The following is a 24,253-nucleotide window of genomic DNA, read 5'->3' on the forward strand; positions in this document are numbered from 1 at the left end:
ACAGACTGGTTCCAAATAGGAAAAGGGGTATGTCAAGGCTGTATATTGTCACCCTGCTTATTTAACTTTGATGCAGACTACATCATGAGAAACGCTGGACTGGAAGAAACACAAGCAGGAATCAAGATTGCCAGGAGAAATATCAATAACCTCAGATATGCAGATAACACCACCCTTATGGCAGAAAGTGAAGAGGAACTAAAAAGCCTCTTGATGAAAGTGAAAGAGGAGAGCGAAAAAGTTGGCCTAAAGCTCAACATTGAGAAAACGAAGATCATGGCATCCGGTCCCATTACTTCATGGGAAATAGATAGGGAAACAGTGGAAACAGTGTCAGACTTTATTTTGGGGGGAGCCAGAATCACTGCAGATGGTGACTGCAGCCATGAAATTAAAAGATGCTTACTCTTTGGAAGGAAAGTTATGACCAACCTAGATAGCATATTCAAAAGCAGAGACATTACTTTGCTAACTAAGGTCCGTCTAGTCAAGGCTATGGTTTTTCCTGTGGTCATGTATGGATGTGAGAGTTGGGACTGTGAAGAAGGCTGAGTGCCGAAGAACTGATGCTTTTGAACTGTGGTGTTGGTGAAGACTCTTGAGAGTCCCTTGGACTGCAAGGAGATCCAACCAGTCCATTCTGAAGGAGAGCAACCTTGGGATTTCTTTGGAAGGAATGATGCTGAAGCTGAAGCTCCAGTACTTTGGCCACCTCATGCGAAGAGTTGACTCATTGGAAAAGACTCTGATGCTGGGAGGGATTGGGGGCAGGAGGAGAAGGACGACCAAGGATGAGATGGCTGGATGGCATCACTGACTCGATGGATGTGAGTCTGAGTGAACTCCGGGAGATGGTGATGAACAGGGAGGCCTGGCGTGCTGCGATTCATGGGGTCGCAGAGTCGGACACGACTGAGCGACTGAACTGAACTGAACTGAAGACAAAGTGCCATCTAGCCACTTCCTTTTTGTTTCAGAATACTTCTTTTGGCCTCATGTCACAAAATGCCCCAGGTTCATTCTCTAGTTGGTTTTTCCTTTTAATATAAAGGCTTTTCTTGCATGTGTTTGGAGGTCACTTAGAATTCCTCAAGTTGGAAGCAATTGTCTTCCCCTAAGGAGGCCCTTGCGGAGAAGGCAATGCCACTCTACTCCAGTACTCTTGCCTGGAAAATCCCCTGGACAGAGGAGCCTGGTAGGCTGCAGTCCATGGGGTCACTGAGGGTCAGACATGACTGAGCGACTTCACTTTCCCTTTTCACTTTCATGCATTGGAGAAGGAAACAGCAACCCATTCCAGTGTTCTTGCCTAGAGAATCCCAGGGACGGCGGAGCCTGGTGGGCTGCCGTCTATGGGGTTGCACAGAGTCAGACACTGCTGAGGCAACTTAGCAGCAGCAGCAGCAGCAAGGAGGCCTTTGAGTGACTGATAATCACCTTTGAAATGCTACCTCAAGCCAATGAGCCACAAGTTTGGCTGATAAAAGGGAGCAAACCCTTTACATTCTCTTCTCTGACCCACCCATTTCCATCAAAACTGAACCTATCCATTTTCTTACTTGTACTGACATTTAATCAGACATGTTAATGGCTAAAAAAAGATTGTAATTTGGGGGAGGGGGTTCCCAAGCCATAGGCTTTTTTTCATAACCGAAACCTGAAAAAGTAAGCCTAACATTGGCTTCCTAGCTGATAAGGGTGACCAAGCAGGGGCCCTTAAATCACACCACATTATCAGCTGTTTATTCTCCCTGCTTCTCATGAATGGAAGGGAGCAGTAGAGCAAATAATCTGAAGATCATTTCCACTTGGTTTGGGAATGCACCACATGGTGCTGTTGTAGCTGATTTGCTTTGCTAATTTTGTTCTACTTACGCTAATATTGAGATTGGTTCCCATTTTTTTAAGCTCATCTGGGCCTGTAGAAGGAAAGGTAGTGGCATGACCCATTTTGAGATGGAAGAAAATTCACCACAATCGTGAGGAGGACGTGAACATTCTGTGTGTGGGCTACCAGGTCTAGAATATAAAATCAAAAGGATTAAGATAGAACTTTACCTATTATACAGGGGCAGAATCAGCCCACCTACCCCATGGGCACTGAAAAGCCAGTATTCCCAATGACTTGCCCAGAATCTGAAATTCTCCTCATTATTAGTCTACATAAGGGGTGTTCATCATAACATAACTAGATAGGTAAAGCATTATGTAACCTAAGAAGGGGCTTCCCAAGTGGCTCAGTGGTAAGAACTCGCCTGCCAGTGCAAGAGACACAAGAGATGCAGGTTTGACCCCTGGGTCAGGAAGATCCCCTGGAGAAGGAAATGGCAACCCACTCCAATATTCTTGCCTTGGGAAATCCCATGGACAGAGGAGCCTGGTGGGCGTTAGTCCATGAGGTCACAAAGAGTCAGACATGACTTTGTGACTAAACAACAACAACCTAAGAGGAGGAACACATTTCCTAGAAGACACATTAGCAGTTCATCTGACCAAATCATCAGTCACTATTGTCACCTAGTAGAAAAGCACTGCACGGGTGAGACACAAGATAATTCTATTGGGTTGGCCAAAAAGTTCATCTGGGCTTTCCCATAACACCTTCTGGAAAAACCTGAATGAACTTTTGAGCCAACCCAATACCTTGATGGGGCCTGGGTATCCTAAGAGGCCCCTGGGCAGCTGCGGTGGAAGTGTGGGAACACTTGGTGGCTTGGGGGCGCACTGGGAGGTTTGCTGAAGGAGGATAAGACAACCTTCACCTCTGTGCTTCCCACATTCCTCTTAATTTCCTGCTCATGCTTAGTTTTCTCTCATAGAGAAGAGGCAACTGCATCAGATAAATTCTTCCCTTTCTTATCCTTTTCCTGCTGAGCAACTGGATTTTCCAAGGGCTTCTAGAGACCAGCAACCACTGGTTTTTTGTCTGTCTTTTAGAGTCTAACTATGCACTATATTTCCAACCCTGCAAGCTGCAGCAAAGGACCATGAAGTTACTGAAATGTCTTTCTCTTTTTCTCATTGCAGTCTGCTCCCAGTTCTCGAGAGGGGTATATGCCATCTTTGGATTCTATGACCAGATGTCCATGAACACTCTGACCTCCTTCTGTGGAGCCCTGCACACGTCCTTTGTCACTCCCAGCTTCCCCACTGATGCAGATGTGCAGTTTGTCATCCAGATGCGCCCAGCCTTGAAGGGTGCCATCCTGAGTCTTCTGGGTCACTACAAGTGGGAGAAGTTTGTGTACCTTTATGACACAGAAAGAGGTAAGAAGAGGCATCTGCTCTCCTCTTTGAATATTCATGTAACAGTGGTCTTCAACCTTCCTCAACTCATGATTGTCCCCTTCTCTTCCAGTAAATAAAATCTCATATGCTTTTAAAACTGTAATTATTATTCAAAATGAATTGAAGAGTAAGGCCAAAAAAATAAAAAAGGCAATACTAATTTTAGGACCTAATTTTTCAAATTATACATGTCCTCCCATCCCAAACTTTGAAAAGGGGGTTCGGATTATCTTCCTGGTTGAATCACTGTTGATGAAAAAGAACCCTCCCCCCTCCTCAAAATAATTGATCTGGTCTAAAATACACAAAGGAAAAGTGGCTTAGTCTAAAATAGAGAAAGGCCTAAGCTGGAAAGCTTTTGCAGAATTAATCCATCCAGAGACCACAGTTATCCCCATTTTATAGATGAGAAAACTGAAGCCCGAAAAGGAAAAGTGCTTTTTCACGTAGTAGCTTAACCCCAGAGCTGGGACTGGTGGCAATGTCTCTGGCTTGCAGATCACATTACATTAGGCTTTCGGATTATAGGGCCTCCACAACTAGCTGATGGAAATAATGAAAGGAGACTGGCTAAACTGGGTTTGGGGGGTGGATAGATTTTCTAAGAGTCAGACATACTATATTGAATATAGTGATGACATATTATATTAAAAGAGTCTCAAAAATTAGGAGTCTGATCTTAAAATAGTATCCAGTTAGGTATATACATCATAGTGCAGCTAAACAGACTCCTCTAAAATCTAGTTATCTTTGAGGGCTTTCTTAGTAAAACCAGGGAATCCTATCACCATGAGATTCTAAAAGACATTGTTACTTTATCACTTGTTTGCCTATACCCCTGGCTATATGGAGGGAAGGGCTTGCCAAGTGGTGCTAGTGGTAAAGAATCCGCCTGCCAATGCAGGAGACACAGGAGACCAGAGTTCAATCCCTGGGTCAGGCAGATCCCCTGGAGAAGCGAATGGCTACCCACTCCAGTATTCGTACCTGGGAAATCCCATGGACAGAGGAGCCTGGTGGGCTGCAGTCCATGGGGTCACAAAGATTTGGACACTAAGTGACTTAGGACACATGCATACGCAGGGAATGGCTCTCTCTGACTCAGGATTTTCTGACTCAGAGAAAGAAGGAGCAAATGGAAGACCTCTCTGAGGGATCACTGGAAATGATGTCCTTACAGGTAACTTAACTTGAAGGGCCATTTTGTTTTTAGGAATCCAGAGTGCCCTTCACTTCACTCTTATTTTGGTAAGATAAACCCTCTCAGGAAACACTAAGGCCTGTATTTGCTTATGGTACTTACCTCCAAAATATTATCAAATTTCATGAACCTGAAACAGGAGAGCAGAGTTCTAGTCCGTCTTCTGCCACTCACTAGCTCTCTGACCTTAACCAACTCACTGAGGCTTTCTTGGCCTTGATCTCTTAACCAAAGTTATGTCCCTTCTTAATGTAATATGCTATGACTTTTAATATTATACCAGACTTGGGATATTTTGAATCTTATTACTAATCCTAGCTTACATATTATCAGTTAATTAGTCAACCAGTCTATAAGGTGTTATCCACCCTCAATGATTTATTCAAATCTTGTGATGCATGCTTATATAATACAGTTCCAGTGGGGGTAGACAGAAAAAGGACATTAAGGAAATAATTCATGAACAACTTTCAGAACAAAGTATCAAACTCAGTAGCAAATTAAGTGATACACTACAGATTCTGATTGTTGTAAGACTTATGAAAAAGTAGCACTCCAAGAAAGTAGAATTTTCAAAGGTTGGCTAGAGGAGCCAGGCCTTAAAGGATATATAAGCTGTGGACTGGAAGAGAAGAGGGAGATAGAGTTTGGGGAAGAAAAAAGAACATGAACAAAGGGCAGAATCAGAAAGGAGTACCCTGTGTTCTTGCACATCTTTGCCTGACTAGGGTACCAAAATAGTTTAAATGTTCTAATTCACAATTTGCTAAATTTTAATGCATTTCCTTTCTTTTAAACACTGAAGATGAATTAGCCTATTTCCATGTATTATATACAGTAGAATCTAGTGCATAAAAATCTAATTCTCAGAACTAAAATTTGTAAATTAGACAACTTCTCTCCTGAAACTTTTTAAAACTAAATGTCTGTTCTGCTAATAGTTTTTGAAAAGCAGGAGACACAAGTTCATGTATTCTCTCCTCATCTCTCATGATCCTCCTTTGCCCATTAGCTCTCTATTGGAGGAAAGGAAGCAAAAGTCCATCTCTCTTTCTTTCTTTTTTGGCTGTGCTGGGCCTTTGTTGCAGTGCGCAGGCTCCAGAGCACGTGGGCTCTCCAGTTGTGGTGTGTGGGCTTAGTTGCTCCACAGCATGTGGGATCTTAGTTTCCCGACCAGGGATCAAACCTGCATCCCCTGCATTGGAAACATGGAGTCTTAACCACTGGGCTACTAAGAAAGTCCACGTCTCTGTTTCCTAATCCTGCATATTTTTGCTCAAATCATCTCATTAAATAATTTGTTCAGTTCTATGGTCTTAGAACCAAATGAAACCTTTCTGACTTATGTGGGTTCATATTTTTTCCTCTATAGCCATTTAGCTGGTGGGATTAATCTGCTCTGTTTAAGAAGTAATTTTCTATTAAGTTTTATACTAACTTCCTCCTTGGAAAGCCTTCTTAAAACAATGCACACCACAACCTGGGTCCAAAATTTTCAATGGTTTTTATTTGCCCACATTGAAAAATAAAAGCAGTCTACTCCTCAAGGCATAATTATGTCTCAACCAACTAACAAACCTGTTGTCTTTATGTTACCTGATGGGAAACGTCCATTGCAGACTACACCCATTTCCCACTGTTGCCCAAATGTGCCAGAACCACGCTTGCCTCAGGAATTGCCCTTCTACTACTACCTGGAATTCTCTCCATCTTGATTATGGAAATTCTTCCTGCCTATCCTTCTGTTTTTCAAAACCCACTTCAAACTCTACCTCCTCAAGGTAGCCTTTCCTGACCATTCCAGTGCATGACAATTCATTCATTCAATAGGTGGTAGGGTTAAATTGCTGAACAGGATAGACATGTCTCCTGCCATTATAAAGGTTACATTCTAATAAAGGATATAGAGAAAAATAAGTAAGCAAAGAAATAAAAATAAGCAAAAATTTTATATTTAGGTCAGGTGCTATGAAGGAAACAAAGACAGATACTAATCGATAGGACATAATTGTCAAAGGATTCTCAGTGACAGCCTCATGAAGAAGGAGCATTTCAGTTGAGAACTAAAGAATTAGAAGGGAACAGTCATGTGAAGAATAGCGGGAACAAGTTTTTAGGCAATGGAAATAGGAAGTGCAAAGGCCCTGTGGCAGGGAGAGCTTAGTATGTTTGAGAAACTGAAAGAAGACCAGTATGGCTAAAGGGTTGTGAGGAAGTAGAGAGTGACCTAAGATGAGAATGAAAACAGAAGTCAGATCAAAGCCATGGCATACACACAGGAGCCAGGATAAGGAATATGAATTTTATTGTAACTACAATGGGAAGTCATTGGAGGATTCTGAACAAGGGAGTCACGTGATCTCACTTAAGTTTCTATAAGTGAGAAATGATGGCAGCTTAGACTAGGCTGGAAATGGAGAAAAGTAGATGGGGTTGAAATACATTTTATACCCAGAATCAACAGAACTTGGTGACAGATTGACTGTGGGATGTGAGGGAAAGGAAGCATTCATGAATGACTGCTAATCTTTTGGCTTGAGAGACTGGGTGATAAGGTGACGCTATTTACTGAGGTGCTGAGGGCAGGAGGAGAACCAGTTTTAAGGAGCAGAGATCTTGCACACCTCTGAAGGCCCCCAGAACCCTTTTGTCCATGTCATTCACTTGGCACTTATTTGCTTTCTGTTGTTAATTCACTGGGTCTGCTATTGACCTTCCCAAGTGCTTCTCTCCATTGTGATAGTAGATCATTGCTTAATCCCCAGACTGAAACTTTGTGCTTACCCAGTTTCTAGCACAGGCCTGGGTACATACTTAGTGTTTTCCCATCTCCGCTAGTGATTCATCCAGAAGAAGCCCATGACTGTTTTTTTAAATGTTGGACTGAAAGAGACAAGAAAACCAAGAAGGGAGGGAGGGTAAGAAGGGGGAAGGAAACAAATGAAAGGAAAGAGGGAGGGAGGAAAGGAGAAAGAAAGAAAAATGAAGAAAGAGAAAACTCAATTTATAACTCAAACTCTGTTGTATGGTTTGCTAAAATATTCAATAGAATGTCTATTCTATATTTTCTCTTTTTTCTACAATGATCATCTATTGCTTCAGTAATAAACATTATGGGGAAAATTATAACTGCAAAGTATAATTTTAGAATTTTTTAAATTACATAAGAGAGAAATGGAAGCTGGAGAGAGACAGAAGGGAGCACCTATAATTACAATCAAATAAGCTAAATATACAAATGATGTGACTCCACTGTATAAGGGCAGAGATGAGTGAGGAGCTGAGAAATGGGTTAAACATTTGAGGTCATTTAAAATATTTATAGCACAATCAGGGTAATTTTATCTCTGAAATTGTGAACCACTGAGTGGATTTCAAAGCTCTGTTAGGTATGCTTTGATTTCTGTCTGCAGAGTAAGGTCGGGTTTTTTGTTTGCAGGTCATCACCTTGCTTTGTTACTAAAATAACCACCTTGGTTTGTTAATGCAAAATTGAAATTGATGCTCTTGAGGCTATATACATCAAAAGTCAGTTCTTGGAAAAGTTATGAGCTTTATTAAGTGTGACATACACCCTCTTTGTACCCTCTTCTCTTTATTGACCCTTTTTTAAGGCTACACTGCATGGGGATCGTAGCTTCCTGGCCAGGGATGGAACCCATGCCCCCTAAAGTGAAAGTGCAGAGTCTTAACCACTTGCACCCCATTTTTCTTTTTTACTTATCCAGGGCTCCTCACTATGGCACTTACTTACACCTGCCCTCCCTGGCTTGGCATCTCTGTCCTAACCAGTCTCTACACCTGCATAAAAGTGCTTCCACTTTGCTATTAGACCTATATTTTAGGTGCAAGTGATCTAGCTCTCTGTGGTGCTAACATTTCCCCCAGAACAGCAACACGTTTGAGAACTGCAGCCAGACTCTCTCGTGCACCTGACAACTCTCCTTGGCTTCAATGGGCACAACCCACAGAGATAAAAGAAGCTGGCCCAGCCTGTGGCTCTCAGCTTAGATAATGAGATAATAGCTCCAAGTGCCCTTTGAGGCAACTAGTCCCTACCTTCTTGCCAGTGTTCAATAAACTCCTGCCGTTTCCCATTCTCCACCTGAAACTCCCTACTCAGTTCCCAGGTAACTCTCAGGAAGTCACCCGCCTTCTCTCAGACCTTTCTGTTTGCACTAGGAGGTTGTGGCAAGAACACGGGCAGTGACAACAAGTAGCCCGTCAGTCAACAAACAATACTGGATGTTGCCTAGTGCTCAGCTGCAGGCAGTATTTAAGCAGAATTCAGGTCCTGCCTTTGATAATTTGAGATCCTGTTACTGAAACAGTCATTTATCTCAGGCGGCTGGAAAAATTCATTTTTAACCCAACTTCCCCACCCCCATCCACCAAGAAAATTTGCATTCATTAGAGCAGGCCAGAGAAGGCAATGGCACCCCACTCCAGTACTCCTGCCTGGAAAATCCCATAGACAGAGGAGCCTGGTAAGCTGCAGTCCATGGGGTCACTAACAGTCAGATATGACTGAGCAACTTCACTTTCACTTTTCACTTTCCTGCATTGGAGAAGGAAATGGCAACCCACTCCAGTGTTCTTGCCTAGAGAGTCCCAGGGACGGGGGAGCCTGGCGGGCTGCCGTCTATGGGGTCGCACAGAGTCAGACATGACTGAAGTGACCTCGCAGCAGCAGCAGCAGAGCAGACACCCTGTGAAAAGATTAAAATATTGCCAAATAGCTAGGAAGGTGGGAATATGTTAAAATATCCTGAAGGGCTTGAGAGGTAAAGAGATTCTCCAAGACAAAGACAAAGAGCCTTTCTCCAAGGATCATGAATGTTTTCAGATTGGCTGGATTTTAACTCTACAGAGAGGCAAGCAGAGCTTCAAACCCTCACATCTTCCTGTACATTGTCATTTACTACCTACTTACGTAACCTGGCTTCATCCTTGTCATCCAGTTCTTTCCCAAATAAGGCACAGATCCTCTCACTGTGTGTGTGTGTCTCTGTCTGTCTCTCTCCCTTTCTGCGCGCACACACATGCACACCGCATGTGCATGCACACATACACACCCCAGTACCAATCCTTGGTACAAAACAACAGATCCCAATTTTTGTCATCATTTTTATTATCTTAGTTTGATAAGAGCAGCTGCCATTTTTAAGCACTTATTACATACTAGGCCCTGAGTTTGTGAATGATCACATTTAATCCTCATGGCATCCTTGCATCTTTACAACAGAAGGAAACCAAAGTATAAAAAGATGAAATGATGGCTCCTAAGGATCACACAGCTTAGCGTGCCGAAGTAATGAAACCCAGGATTTCGAGCAAAGCCTGCCATATTCCACAGCCTGTGTGTGTTGCTCACTGGGCTGCCATATTGCCTCCCACACTTTTAACATTGACATTATGAGGCGCTCGTCCTGTAGTATTCCCTTCAGCTATTCTTCAAAGGAACTATTACCTAGAACCTCCCTATCCTAGTCACCTTCCTGGGGATGCACTCTAATTGTCCACGTCTTTCTTAAAGGCTGATGTCTACAAATGAACACAAGAGCCTTTGGTCCCAGAGTCCCAGGAATCCAGATAAGCAGTGGGTGAAAAATCCAGGCTAAGGGGCAGGTGGGGAACAGAAATAGTAAATGCAGCCAGAGAGGTGGCTTTGCCCATGGTGCCCACTCGTAGAATGCTATGGTGGGGACCTAACTCCGAGGTGAATCTGAACTCACAGATTCCTCTCTGGGGCCAAGGCCATTTCCAGAGTCCAGAAAACATCTGAACTTGCAAGTTGTCATCACTAAGGGACTGTTTTTGATTGAAGAAGAAGAAAACAAAGGAGAGACTGATGATATTGGGTTGGTCAAAATGTTCATGCAGGTTTTTCCGTAAGATGTTACAGGAAAACCTGAATGAACTTTTGAGCCAACCCAATAGATTCTACCATGGTTACTTGGCAGGAAGTTTAAAGAAAGCAGGAAATAAATTTTTTAAAAGACAGATTGTCAAGAATTTTTTTTCTCCTTCACTGTAAGAACTGATTAAAGGATGTGCGAAGGTAACAGATGGCTCCAGTTCTAGTCATGTCCAGTTGCCTTCTGGGAACAATGAAGCCAAAAGAGTTGTTATTGAAATTCAAGCTACTTTTTATATCTGAATAAATCAGGTAGAGCCAGAGAGTACATTATCTGTTGAGAGACAGATACTAAATTCCCCTGTTTGAGCAGCAATAATTGGGGTTGACAGTACCTGAGACATTTGGTAGTTTCTGCAGCCTGCCTAATCTATTGTGATGAGGCTTCAACTATAGGAGGATCTCAAGGGCCTGCACAATAATAATAGTGAATGAATATTTGGACTGGATTATGAATAAAAGACTGTACCTATGTCTATAATGAAAATTTCATTGAAAATGAAAATACTAAAGCTGTCATATTTTTTAATACTTCGATTTGCACATCCTTGACTGCTTTGGGGCATAAAGAGAAAAAGTGCCGAGCAATTTGTTGTCAGCTCTTGAAATAAATTATCATTTAAACACTTCCTCTCTACAAAGGTTATTAGCTCAGTAGCTTGTTCCTGGGGTTGGACCGTCAGTTGAGGGGAAAAAAAATCACAAAACATTCAACTACCCTTTCAAAAGCAGAATATTAGTTACTGTGGAAATTGTTCTCCCGGTAGCTTAACATATTCCACTGTATCTCTCCAATGCTGCAGATTAGACTGCAGTGACTATTAATAAATACTGTCATATTTTACAGCTGTCATGCAAAGCTGAAAAAAGGCTTCGCTGTGATTAGATCCTGTTTACAGTAATATTTCCAGCTCAGACTCAGAAAGGCAGTTGTCCTATAAAGGTATTTTCCATAAGTAGAATATTTCTCCATCAAATGACATGACTAATTTGAATGTAGTGTTAACTCCTTGGTGGCAGTGAATTTGAGACTGAATTAACTTTGCAGCCAGAGATATATTCCTCTCCAGAGACACACTAAGCTGAAATGTCAAAATTTTTCTCTTGGGTTGTCCTTCATCTTGGAGTAGTCTGCTCCTCCACAGAAGAACGCACCCACACTGGTTGATCTGCCTTCTTTTGCCCCCTCCCTCTGGTGACTGATTGCATTGTTTGCAAGACAGCTGGTCAGGATTTAGGGTAGGAACGACACTCCAGAGGGCTTGCTGGAAATTCTGCTTCTTGAGTTCAAATGACACTGTGAGTGAAAGAAATAGATGTGTAGGCCCCTAGCATGCCAGAGCTGTGTGGAAGGGTATTCACATCTGAGAAGGGGAGGTGACAGCTGGCAGGGTTGCTTTTGCTCTGACCTGCTGCTGCTTTTCATCAATCTCCTTGAGGAATTAACCCTCACTAAGCTGAATATGTAGTTTTCAATAAATGCACAGTCCTTACACCATCAAGGGGTAGCAGACATGTCCCCTTAATTCAGGGGGGAGCCTGAGAGGTCTTTGAGAGGCTCTTGTAAATGTCCCTTGGGGAAGAGACAGACTGTAGTGTAGATCTACAACTGTGACTTTTGAGGTTCGTCTCCCAGAGCCCCTGAGACAACCATTCAAGCCAGGGCAGGGCTGGCTATGGAAGTGAAACAAAAGAATGCCTGTCATGTCTTCAGCATCAAGCTGGACACGGTAACATGCTCAATCCACTTTCCCTCTTATCATTTTAACAGTGATCCTCCATGCAGAGGGAGTGTGATTTACCCCCCTGCAGGGGACATTTGACAATATCTAGAAACACCCACTCCAGTATTCTTGCCTGGAAAATCCTATGGACAGAGGAGCCTGATGGGCTACAGTCCATGGGGTCGCAAAGAGTCGGACACAACTGAGCAACTTGACTTTCAGAGACATTTTTCATAGTAGGTAGAGAACAGGAGGGCTTCCCTGATAGCTCAGTTGGTAAAGAATCTGCCTGCAATGCAGGAGACCCCAGTTCAATTCCTGAGTCAGGAAGATCCGCTGGAGAAGAGATAGGCTACCCACTCCAGTATTCCTGGGCTTCCCTTGTGGCTCAGCTGGTAAAGAATCCACCTGCAATGCAGGAAACCTGGGTTTGATCCCTGGGAATGCTGCTAAACATCATGCAGAGCACGGGACAGCACCCCCAGCCCCTCAAAATTATCTGGAGCAAGACACCAATAGTGCCAAGGTGGCAGCAGGGTCAAAGGACAAATGGCTGTAAGAATTCCTCAAGGGGTTGGAATGAACCCATCTTATCTCTTACTGTGCCTAGATTGCTGTTAACAGTTACATTCAGTGGGAGGTGGCACATTTAGCTTTGGAGAACTTTTATGGTCAGAGTGACGGGATAGGCTCTACACACATGAAGCAAAGATAAATACAAAACAGCACAAACAAGAGTCTGATTGGATAGTATCCATTTGAAGTACTGTGAGAGTCCAAATAAGAAAACAAGTTCACAATAAGCAAGCTGGACCCCTCAGAGAAGGCTTCATGGAAGACATTAAACGTCTTTCTGAGCCCACCACCCAACTGCCTTCTCTAGCAATAATTTTGCTTTGATGGCTAAGGCCTAGTGGGTATCCAAACCCAAAACAACATGGCATTCTCATCAATGTTCCCAAACGTCAGAGCTTAGGGCGAGCAACACAATTAAAAGAAAAACCAAAAAAGGGAACAATGTTCCTTTTACGAAATGGAAAGCAATTACAGAGCTGTTGAAAATAGGCAGTAAACAAAAGGAGGGAGGGAAACGCTGGCAATATTCCATTTTCCTAACTAATCCTGTAGCAAAAGTGCAATTTGCCACAAAATCCACAGTGCTCGCTCCCTCTCCCTCACAGTCAAACACATTGTTTGGCATCAACACAGCTACACAGGATGTCTTAGCCATACCATGTACAGGAGCCAGGAAGACAGAATATGCTGGTGGGGAGGGGCAGAGATTAAGGGGGAGCACCTCCCCCACAGCCTCTGTGGAGCACCCTCTTTCAGGGGGAAAGAGGGCCGTGAATAGAGCCTACAACACTCCCAGTCTTCATGGATCCTTTCCAATCAATAAGTTGCCAGTGTCGACTGCTGTCCTGCTTTGTCGACTCCACAAACGATCTGATTAATTCTCTGGTGCTAACTGCCTCAGCAGGCTTTCTCGGCAGTAGAACAGAGGCTAATTAAGATCATGTCAGGCGAGGAGGCTGACAGGTTCTGTTCCTGGGCCACGCTGAACTTGCACAGGGTGCTTCAACTTCACCGCAGGCAGGCAGGGCGCGGCCAGGCACCGATTCCCTAGCAGGCCTCTCATTTATTTCCGCCGAGTCCTGCGTCAACCGGCCTCTGTTTTGTCAAGGATTTACGTCCTTCTCCTTGGGGTAATTAGCTGCCACTGTGTTCACTTTGAATTGCATTATTTCAGCTTCCTTTCATTTGAATTTTTAATACACTTGTAAATAGAGATGACGATTAATAGTGGGGTCATTTTCCCTCCTAAATCACACGTGTGTGTGTGTGTGTGTGTGTGTGTGTGTGAGAGAGAGAGAGAGAGAGAGAGAGTGTGTGTGTGAGAGAGAGGCAGAGAGACAATAAGACAGAGAGTGTGTATGTGAGAGAGAGAGTGTGAGAGAGTGTGTGTGTGAGAGGGGGAGAGAGAGAATGTGGTGACTGAGAAAGTATGTGTGTGTGTGAGTGTGTGTGTGTGAGAGAAAGGAGGAGAGAGAGAGAGAATGTGTGTGACAGAGACAAAGAGTGTGTGTGTGTGAGAGGGGAGAGAGAGAATGAGTATGAAACAGAGACAGAGAAAGACTGTGCATGTGTGTGAGAGAGTGTGTGTGTGTATATGTGAGAGAGTGAGTGAGTGTGTATGTGTGTGTGTGTGCGTGTGTCTTACCAGCATATAGCCCATAGAGGTGAGTTTAGGACATATAAAGGAAGCCTTACTTTTCACATCAGGTAGAAAATGGAAGAAACATATGGAACTCATTACACCGAGTGGTGGATTAGACTGAAAATATAAATAGCTTCCCTCTCCCCCCAGATAAAGGCTTAGATGAATTCATGGATGGCAGACCTATAATGAGTTATTACGGGAAAGAGATGTTTCGAGAGTTCTCTAAACTGAGGTTGACATACATTGCATTGTAGACTTAAGGGGCCACATTTGCCTTCTCATAGGCATATAGTCACACAAAGTACCAACATTCTATGCCGCAAGTTTTTAAGGGTAATTTCAAGAGTTTATTTTGTATCTAGGAAGTCAGGAGGAATGCTGAGAAACAGAATGTTCTCCAGAAACATTCTGTCTCTTCTCATATACTCAGAGCCTCCAAGCACACATCAAGAACACCCTGTTGTGAGAGGTGATTGGCTCAGTCAAGATGTTGAAGAAAAGCATCATCAAACCGTATCCTCTGTTTCATGCTCTTCCATTAAGTAGCCATGTTATCCTGGGCAAGTCATATAGCCTTTCTGGTCCTCAGATTCCACATCTGCAAAAATGAGGAAGTGGACTCAATTGTTCTTCAACTCAGAAACTCCTGAGAGCAGGGTCTGTGTGTTAGAACATTACTGGGATTATGGAAATGAAGAAGCAAAGTGTCTGCCGTTAATAAACTCACAGTTTAGCAGGGGACTGTGGACAAGATATTAAGTAAGTAGAATCTAGAGTGATCCTTTTAGGTTTTAAAATTTTGTGAGCTATTATAGCATTTCCATTGATAATGAAGTCAGAACTCTCTTTCAAATGACCACTCTTAGGGAGGGGTATGGAGACACAAATAATCACGCATATTTGGAAGTTAGCCAGAGACCCTTGGCACACTCTCATTTTTTCTTGCTCGCCCCTTAGTGCTCAGTCTTAACATTTCCAGGAAGAGTCCTGAGATAGAGGAGAAAAGGAAACAGTGCTTCGTTGGTAGACTACGATATCCCAGGAGATCTTAAAACCCTTTCTGGCAGATCTCTAAGTTAGGCACTGCCACGACACACTCCTAACAAGGTTTGCTGGAATTCTCAAGAGTGTCCTTCACTCCAATACCCCTCAAGTTCTGAAAATGGCAATCTCATTTGCAATCTCAAGGCTTCTGTAAAATGAATGGATTGTTTCTTACCAAAAATAATATGAATTTCTAGGACAATGGATAATGCAGTTTTGTTTCTTGAAATATATCCACTTTTTCTAAAGATTCAAAAGGGTTCACTAGGCACGACAATTATAGGTTTACAACAGCTTTCCAGAGGCTCTCCCCAAGTCTAGATCCACATGTCTAGTTTTTCCCTAAAACTTTTTCCTTGATGCTCCACCAGTCTCTCAGACTCAACCTGAAGAACTCTGAACTTATCATCTTCCCAAGAAACGATATGCTCCACCTATATCCCCAGGTTCAATGAATGGCACTGCCCGTTAGCCTGAAGCAGAAACCTTGTCCTTGAATCTTTCTTCATCATCCCTCATATCTCATCATCAAAGACCCTATTCTGGTATTTCCCTGGTGGCCCAGTGGTTAGGACTCTGCAATTCCACTGCAGGGGGCGCAGTTTCAATTCCTGATCAGGGAACTAAGATCCCACGTGGGGTGCAGTGTGGCAAAAAAAAAAAAAAAAAAAAAGACCCTCTTCTACATTCCTGCTACCACTGACTCAAGTTCAGACTACCATCACCTCCTGCCTCATCTTCCTGATCTTGACGCCCACCATTGCCACCAATAGCAATCTTCCCATCACATCACTTCCCTGCCTAAAAGTTTTCAGCAGTGCCCCATTACTCTTAGGATCATGTCCTAGTTTCTTAGCATGGCACAGAAGGCCTTTCATGATCCAATTAAACTCTGACCCATTTTTTTAGCCTCATCTCCTCCCAGTCCTTACCCACTAGTTCTCCATACTCTAGCCACATGGAAGCATGCCACTTTCAATAAGCAATGTGCAGTATGCCCTTGTTTTCTTTTTCTTTGCAGGCGTGCCTCCACGGCTGTGTACCTACTGTCCCAACTTTCTGGCACTCAGTCCCCTCACTCCACTTACCCACTACCACCCACCCTGGCACACACACAAACATGCTCCCTCTCTAACTGGTAAATGACATATCCTTCAAAACTCTGCGCAAATATTCTCTTTCCCAGGTCTAGGTGTCCACCACTGCCTGCCCTGGGTCCTCATGGTACTTTGCATATGCCTCTAGTATAGCACTGATTATACCACAGTATCATTATTCTTTGTTTATGTCTTTCTCTCCCTCACAAGACTGTGGACTTAAGGACAAGAATGTCATCTTACCCCTGTCAGCACTCTGAATATAATACAGTACCTGGATTATTATTATTTGTAAATTGGACAAATGAATGAGTGATTGAATGACAGACCTTAACTAAAAACAAAATGGGAGATTTCAGGGAGCGTGAGGAACTGAAGGAGATGGATTTGGGTAAATTATGGCCTCAGATTATATATTAGATGTTCAACTTCCTCCTGGATCATGTGCTAACCTTGATTTTGAGTTCTTCTGTGACCCAGCCTCTTTACCAAAATATCACCTTCCTGATCCAACCAACTTGGAAGCAGAACAAACATTTTAGTGCTAGGAAATTTAGCTAAAGGATAGACCTGCCGTGCACTAGATGGTCCCTGAATCTCAGCCAGTACAGGGTCATTAACATTTGAGGGCTCTCAAAATCTGGCTTCCCAGGTGGCTCAGTGGTAAAGAACCCGTCTGCCAAGCAGGAGACCTGGGTTTGAGACCTGGGTTCAATCCCTGGGTTGAGAAGATCCCCTGGAGGTGGAAATGGCAACCCATTCCAGTATTCTTATTTGGGAAATCCCATGGACAGAGGAGCCTGGAGGGCTACAGTCCATGGGGTCATAAAGAGTTGGACATAGAGGCTAAACCACCACCACCACCCTCAAAAGCTAGGGTATAGACATTGCCCTATTTCACACCTACCAGTGGTATTTAGAGATCCGCATGTGTTCTCTAAAGACCAAAGCAGCATGGTATTTATTTCTACAGCTCCCAGTGAAAGGCAAATTATTTCAAATTGTGTAGGCAATGTGACAAGGATGAAAAGTGATGTGAGAGCTTGTGCAGTCAGTTCTCAGGTATCTGTACCAGATGAAGTGAGCCACACACCTATAATCCAAAGGGCTTTCCGTAGGCTTTCCATAACAGATTTTCTTTCTTTCTTCTATCCTACCGAGGCTTGGCTGAGCATGCACATAAAGGGAGTTGCCCCAGGGACCCAGGAAAAGGGATCTTCAAAGATCTCCCTTCAATTATGAAGTCCCGAAAGACAGGGATAACTAGCAGGAATATGATACAAAATAGTTGTATGGAGAAATAGAAGTGGGGGGGATGCAAAAGAAAAAAGTGGGACCCTGAATCCAGGGATAAAAAGCATGGTGTCAAGGCCTTCAAAACAAACTTTGCTGACCTTGCAATGACCAGTCCTGTTCCTGAAACCATAACTACTGACAGACATGAATCAGGAACAAAGATAATCAGCAATGAGCACCATAAACCTGGTAATTTTTGCAAAAGAGATTTGACGCTTTATATTTATAAGCTTTATATTGCTTAAAATTTTTCTTGCTTGAAACTAAAATGAATTGCATCTGTGATGAAATTTCTAAGATCCAACAAGAATCCAACCACAGAATTACTACATAGAAGCATTTTATACTTCTGAGAGACTGAGACAAATCTTCTAAAGTTTAGTCAGGTCTCTTTCTCTCTTGGGAAGCTCTTGGCAGAGGTGTATTTCTCCTGAAAACACTGAAGAAAGAATAACTGGTTTCTCTTTGGTACAGTGTGGCAAGAAGGAGTGCAATATTATTTATCAAAACTACACACTGTCTTCCATCTTTTGACTTTTTCCAACAGTATAAGTGTGTTAAGTTTCATCAATAAGGTGGTAACTTTCAAGAGGAGGGACTAAGGCTTATCTAAGTGATGTTTTGATTCCACCACCTAGCACAGTGCTAGATAGTAGCATTGGGAAAAATCTTAGACATGCCAAGCTGGAAAGGTCTTTAAAGTTCTTAAGTCTGAGGTTGCAGCTTCCAAAAAATGTAGTGCTCCCTATTTTGTTGAGTTTTATGATCTGTAACTCTACTTAAAATGTGGGGTTCCCAAAATCTAAAGGCTAGCCACAGATTTCTCATATTAAGTCTTTTCTACTCTGTCTCAATTCTTTTATCAACATGATGGAAGTAATATACTTTGCACCCTATCTCTCAGGAATAAAGACAAATGCCATAATGACATAAACTAAAATCAAATGCCAAATATGACTGAGCAATTGCCTACAGCTAAAAGAACTGCTCTGCAGATAAGTGGTTAAGATGCAAGAAAACAGCCTCATCCTACTGTGCCCACAGAGTCCCAGTGTGTTCTGTCAGGCTTTACCCAACAGAACTAAAAGCGTTTATGTACCTTTCCACTTTCCTTGGGTACTCATCTGCTTGGAGGATACAGCCAGTTCCATCTATTCCTTTTTTTAAAATTTATTTATTTGTTTTAATTGGAGGCTAATTACTTTACAGGATTGTAGTGGTTTTTGCCATACACTGACATGAATCAGCCATGGGTGTACATGTGTTCCCCATGCTGAACCTCCCTCCCACCTCCCTCCCCATCCCATCCCTCAGGGTCATCCCAGTACACCAGCCCCGAGCACCTTGTCTCATACATCGAACCTGGACTGGCAATCTATTTCACATATGGTAATATACTTATTTCAATGCTATTCTCTCAAATCATCCCACCCCTGCCTTCTCCCACGGAGTCCAAAAATCTGTTGGACACAGAGACACATCTGTGTCTCTTTTGCTGTCTCCCATATAGGGTCATCATTACCATCTTTCTAAATTCCATATATATGCGTTAGTATACTGTATTGGTGTTTTTCTTTCTGACTTACTTCACTCTGTATAATAGGCTCCAGTTTCATCTACCTCATTAGAACTGATTCAAATGCATTCTTTTTAATAGCTGAGTAATATTCCATTGTGTATATGTAACAAAGCTTTCTTATCCATCTATTCCTTGCATGGATTAGCAAGTCAGCTCACTGCATTAAATGGTCCACAAATGCTAAGCAGACCAGTGACTCCTATGATATCCCCCCAGGCCATACCATGGCCAGCAAGAATGGGTTCTGGGTTGCCTGTCCGTTTCTTCACCCTTAAATTGAAATAAAAAACTGTGTTTAACTTATAAGATCACTGTGCATATGACATCCATGGAAGGCACCTAGAACAGTTCCTGCCACCTACTTAGCATTCTGTAAGTGTTAGCCATTATTATTATGCACTTATGAGAGTCACAGGAAAGGAGTGACCACTGCGACATTGAATGGAGATTCATAGCTGCCCTGTCTCATCTTGTCTGTGCCTTAGGGCCACCCCCGTCATCTCTCCAATGTGCTGATTTTCACCTTCCTCTATCAGAATCAGAACCTGTTCTCAGGAAAGGAGCTGGGAATCTTATTAACATTACACAGAGGTAGAAATGGCTGACGCACAATCTCACTTAAGACATCTCTGCGTCTTCATCAAGTGCAGAAAGTGAAAGTCGCTCAGTCTTGTCCAACTCTTTGCGACCCCATGGACTATACAGTCCATGGAATTCTCCAGGCCAGAATACTGGAGTGGGTTGCCTTTCCCTTCTCCAGGGGATCTTCTGAACCCAGGGATCAAACCCAGGTCTCCCACATTGCAGGCAGATTCTTTACCATCTGAGCCACCAGGGAAGCCCAAGAACACTGGAGCAAGTAGCTTATCCCTTCTCCAGCAGATCTTCTCGACCCAGGAATCGAACCGGGGTCTCCTGCATTACAGGCGGATTCTTTACCAGCTGAGCTACCAGGGAAGCTCCCAAGTGCAGAAAGCCTCGGGCCAAAAGAAGGAAGCCTTGCTCTTGGAATTGCAGTACTGGTGATGGGTAGGATGGAGGGGGGGCAGTCAGTAGTTTCCTGCAATCCTAACTTCATAGCCAGCTCTCTTTCTGCCTCATATATCGCTAAGGCTATACCCATAACTGAAGAGAAGGGAGTGATTGGTAAAGCCACAAGAGTGCATTTTTGCAGTCTTACTGGGCACATGTTGTGGAGAATAATAAAACAGAAAGTAGCATTCTCTTTATTCACAAGCAAATACAAATGCCTAAAGGCAACTTAAGCTGAACAGACAAGCTCTATGGAAAACATGAAGCCAGTGGCTCTACCAAAAATACATCTATATTTTCATTTTTTAATAAGCTGACAGAAAGCAGAGCATATGTCTTTTCTGACACATTTTAGGCTCCCTTGGATTTGTAGTATACATATTGAATCCTAGAATTGTGAAGCAAAGCTCAGTTTATGGTCTTATTAATACATTTGTTTGGCTTAAGTTGGCAAATATTGGAAAAGGGGAGGAAGGACCATGTTTCTATTTGCAAGCTCCCTTCCAGCCTTTCGTTTCGTTTGAAAGCCCCTGCAGCCATTTGCCATAGGACTGGGTGAGTCATCATTTAAGTGCATCAGCCAATGGGAGGGCAATGAAAAGAAGGCAGAGGACAACAGCTGGAGAGCATGGGAGATCACTGGTCATTTTGTGAGACATTGTGGGAAGGATGGTCTTACAGATGAGATATAACAGTTGCCCTCACTGACAGTCTTCAGAAGTCCAAAGTCAGCATCCATTAAACTCTAACTTCCCCATCACTTTATCTTCAGGGCCATCTCCACCAAGCAGATGTTGCAGATTCTCTGGTACAGTGGCCTATCTTCTGAGCATAGAAACAGGACATGTGGTCCTGTGATGTATTTCCTTTTCTTTCTGATTTATTCCAAGACAGGCCTGAGGATTTCAATCCCCTCTCTGACATCAATCTGCTGGGTGACCTTGGGCTAAAATCTGAGTGTCTGTAAAATGGCAATAGTTGTGATATCTATGTATATCATATATCATATAGTATCTACATATATCATAATTATACTGTTATGAAAACTAAATATGATATGGTGAAAGTGCTGAGCACAGTGTCTGATAAACAGAAACATACTCAATTCATGGTAGCTATTATTACTTATGGTAATGATTAACATGTTACCAAAACATCAACATGAAACCGCATTTAGTTCCTAACTTCAGGAATCACCTTTTGAGAAAAGAAGGAAGATACATGGAATTTGGACTGCTCCAGAAAATCCTGGATGTCTTATCACTATACCTAAAGGTACTTCTTCCCCTTCAGTTTAATAAGGCATCTTAGAAGAAGAGATGGAAAGAAGACAAAAATAGGAGGCAAAAGCAACCTTCTCACTGACCCCGTAATTCCTTATAGCTGCTGCTAAGCTATTTAGAGCTCTGTGGATCTGACTTCTGCTTCCAGCCTCATCCTTTCTACTCTGAATGTTCCACCTTGAAATTACAGAAATATTTCCATGAACTATTTGCCTTCCTGATCTTACCTAATACATCACTGAGATCTCAAAATTATTGCTTAACTGGAACCCTCTGAAATGGAGAGCAGTCAGTTATTCTAATGAATATTGTTCAAAAGAAAACCTACCATGTTACACTTCCAAGCAGTTTTCTCCTGTCTTTAATTGTCATTCCTACCCGGGGAGGAGGGCAGTGCAAGGGTATCACTGTATAAAGGAAAAAGGGGAGGTGCCTTGTCCAAGGTCACGCAGTTCATGAGGAGTAAAAGCAGGCCCCAAGTTTCCTAACACTGAATCTGGCAATCTTTCCAGCCCACCAGACTTTCACATGATTTTAGGTCAACGGATTATTTCTTTACTGACTATGAAAGGCTTCAGCTTTTCTGGGAGGTTTGAGGACTAATGAGTAATCAGTTCCTCAGACTAATATCCTCCCTTGACTGAGCACTCGCTAAGCCTTTTAATGCATCATCTCTAATCCTTACAACAATTTTACAAGGGAGGACCTGTCACGATCCTCATTTTACAGATGAGAAAGTAGAGGCAAGGTTGAGTGATTTGCTCAACATCACACTCCCAGTAAGTCATGGAGCTGGTGCTAGACACCCTGTTGCCTAACTCTCAGTACAGTGTTCTGTCTCCTAGTCAACACGGACAGGAACTTCCAGTTTGCTTATTAACAAGGAGAGGATGCTATCTTTGAAGATGCTTCAGGGCAAAATGATAAGCCAGTTTTCTCTCAATTTCTCCAACTGATAAAGGAGAAAAGTATGGAAAACTGGCAAATCAGGCCTAATCCTCAAAGCCATGACTGTGCAGGTGTGGAAGGACAGCTAGGGAATCAGCACAGAGAACTCAGAGGTGGGCGTGTATCCCCTCTCACCTGCTCACACCCTGGACTCAAGGTGCAACTGCTTCTCAGCCAAACAGAAGAGTGAGGTAGGAACCACCAGGCCGTAGCTCCCATTCTCCCATAGGAGCTTAGGGCGCTCTTGTGTTTCAGTCTACCCCACATCCTCATCAGAACTGCCCTGCTCCCTTTTCCCTAGAACTCTGCTCAATGCCCAGAGCCAAGTTCAAGTTCTCGTGGCTGGGGCGGACAGTGGTTATACAACCCAGTGTCATTTGCTTTTGACAGAAGTGTCTTGTCATCTTCCCCTTTGAGCATCTGAATTGGGGACCTCAGGACCAATGCTGCTCACTGGCCTCTCCCATCGCAATCCAAGGTGGGGACAGCCCGTGAAGAGGGGCTTGGGGTCTGGGTTGCTATGGAGCACTCGCTCCCTGATCATTGTAACTAGACCATCCTCATTTTCTTGCCTCCCAAATCCTTCCTTGAGGATACAAATTAATGCAAATCACCCTGAAGACAGGAAAGGTGAAACTCCACGTGCACATTTAGACTGGGAAAGCAAAAAATCAGTTCATTATTTCAAGACCTCTTGTGATGCTGTAAATACCCAGTCAACATAGAACAAAGATCCCTTTTTCCCCCCTTACATTATTTATGTGCCATCTAAAAATTACATGCCCGTTCTCTTTCCAGCGCTGAGAGAGAGAAACATGCATATTCATGATCTGATAAATATTTAAGTGGGATTTATTTAAATGAGAGAGTCCATTTACAAACATTCCCTGGCTCTGAGATCTTATCCTGGGCACACAGAGGGAGGATAATTTCCTCTGGTAGATTCAAAACCTCCGCTGGCCACCTGCCCCCCTAAACTTGGAGCTCTTCCTTGAGAGCTGGTGAATGCCGCCCGCAGTATTTCAAGGCAGTCTTCCGTACCTCCTCCCTCTAGGCCTGTCTTCCTGCTCTGAGCTCATGCCATAGGATCAGTCGTTGGCAAAATGCTAGAGCCGGCAGCTTACTTGGGGGCAGGGGAGGCAGGCACAGCTTCCTTTGCCTGGGCTCTTCCTCCTCACCCCACAAGGCCACAGCAGCCACCACCACCCCATGATGCCTGGCCTTCCTCTGGTCCACCTCTCCCCTCCAGGAGAACAGCTTTGTGACACACTAGGTAATCAGGACTGTGCTGCCGCATCCAGGAGGATATGTGTCAGAACCGCTAAAGCATCTTGCCCGGGCTTCTTTTCAAAGCGTGTACACCTACGGTGTTTCATGAGCTCCTCCAATAATCCTATGAGACTTCAGAGGCGAGAATCACTTTTTAAGCCTTAGAGATAAAGAAAGAAAAGCGAGGACACCCTGCTCATCCAAGCTAAGTCACACAGCTACTGGTGGCAAAGTTAAGACTCAAATATCAGGTCTGACTCTTCACTCTGGGATCTTTTCATTATGCAAGGCTGTCGCTCATCTGAGGGATGTCGGAAGAGAATGCCATGGCAACCCCAGGGAAAGCCTAATGGT

The 24,253-nt window shown here is 43.3% G+C and overlaps 1 protein-coding gene across 1 annotated transcript in view; it reads left to right on the forward strand.

Moving 5' to 3' along the window:
- GRIA3 (glutamate ionotropic receptor AMPA type subunit 3) overlaps positions 1-24,253 on the forward strand; it is a 301,196-nt gene that overhangs the window by 81,089 nt on the left and 195,854 nt on the right. Inside the window, exon 3 of the mRNA XM_018044259.1 lies at positions 3,028-3,267. Coding sequence (XP_017899748.1) covers positions 3,028-3,267 — 240 coding nt within the window. The remainder of the gene's footprint in view (positions 1-3,027; positions 3,268-24,253) is intronic.

This window comes from Capra hircus (assembly GCF_001704415.2).
Source record: "Capra hircus breed San Clemente chromosome X unlocalized genomic scaffold, ASM170441v1, whole genome shotgun sequence".
In the NCBI taxonomy this organism is placed as follows: domain Eukaryota; kingdom Metazoa; phylum Chordata; class Mammalia; order Artiodactyla; family Bovidae; genus Capra; species Capra hircus.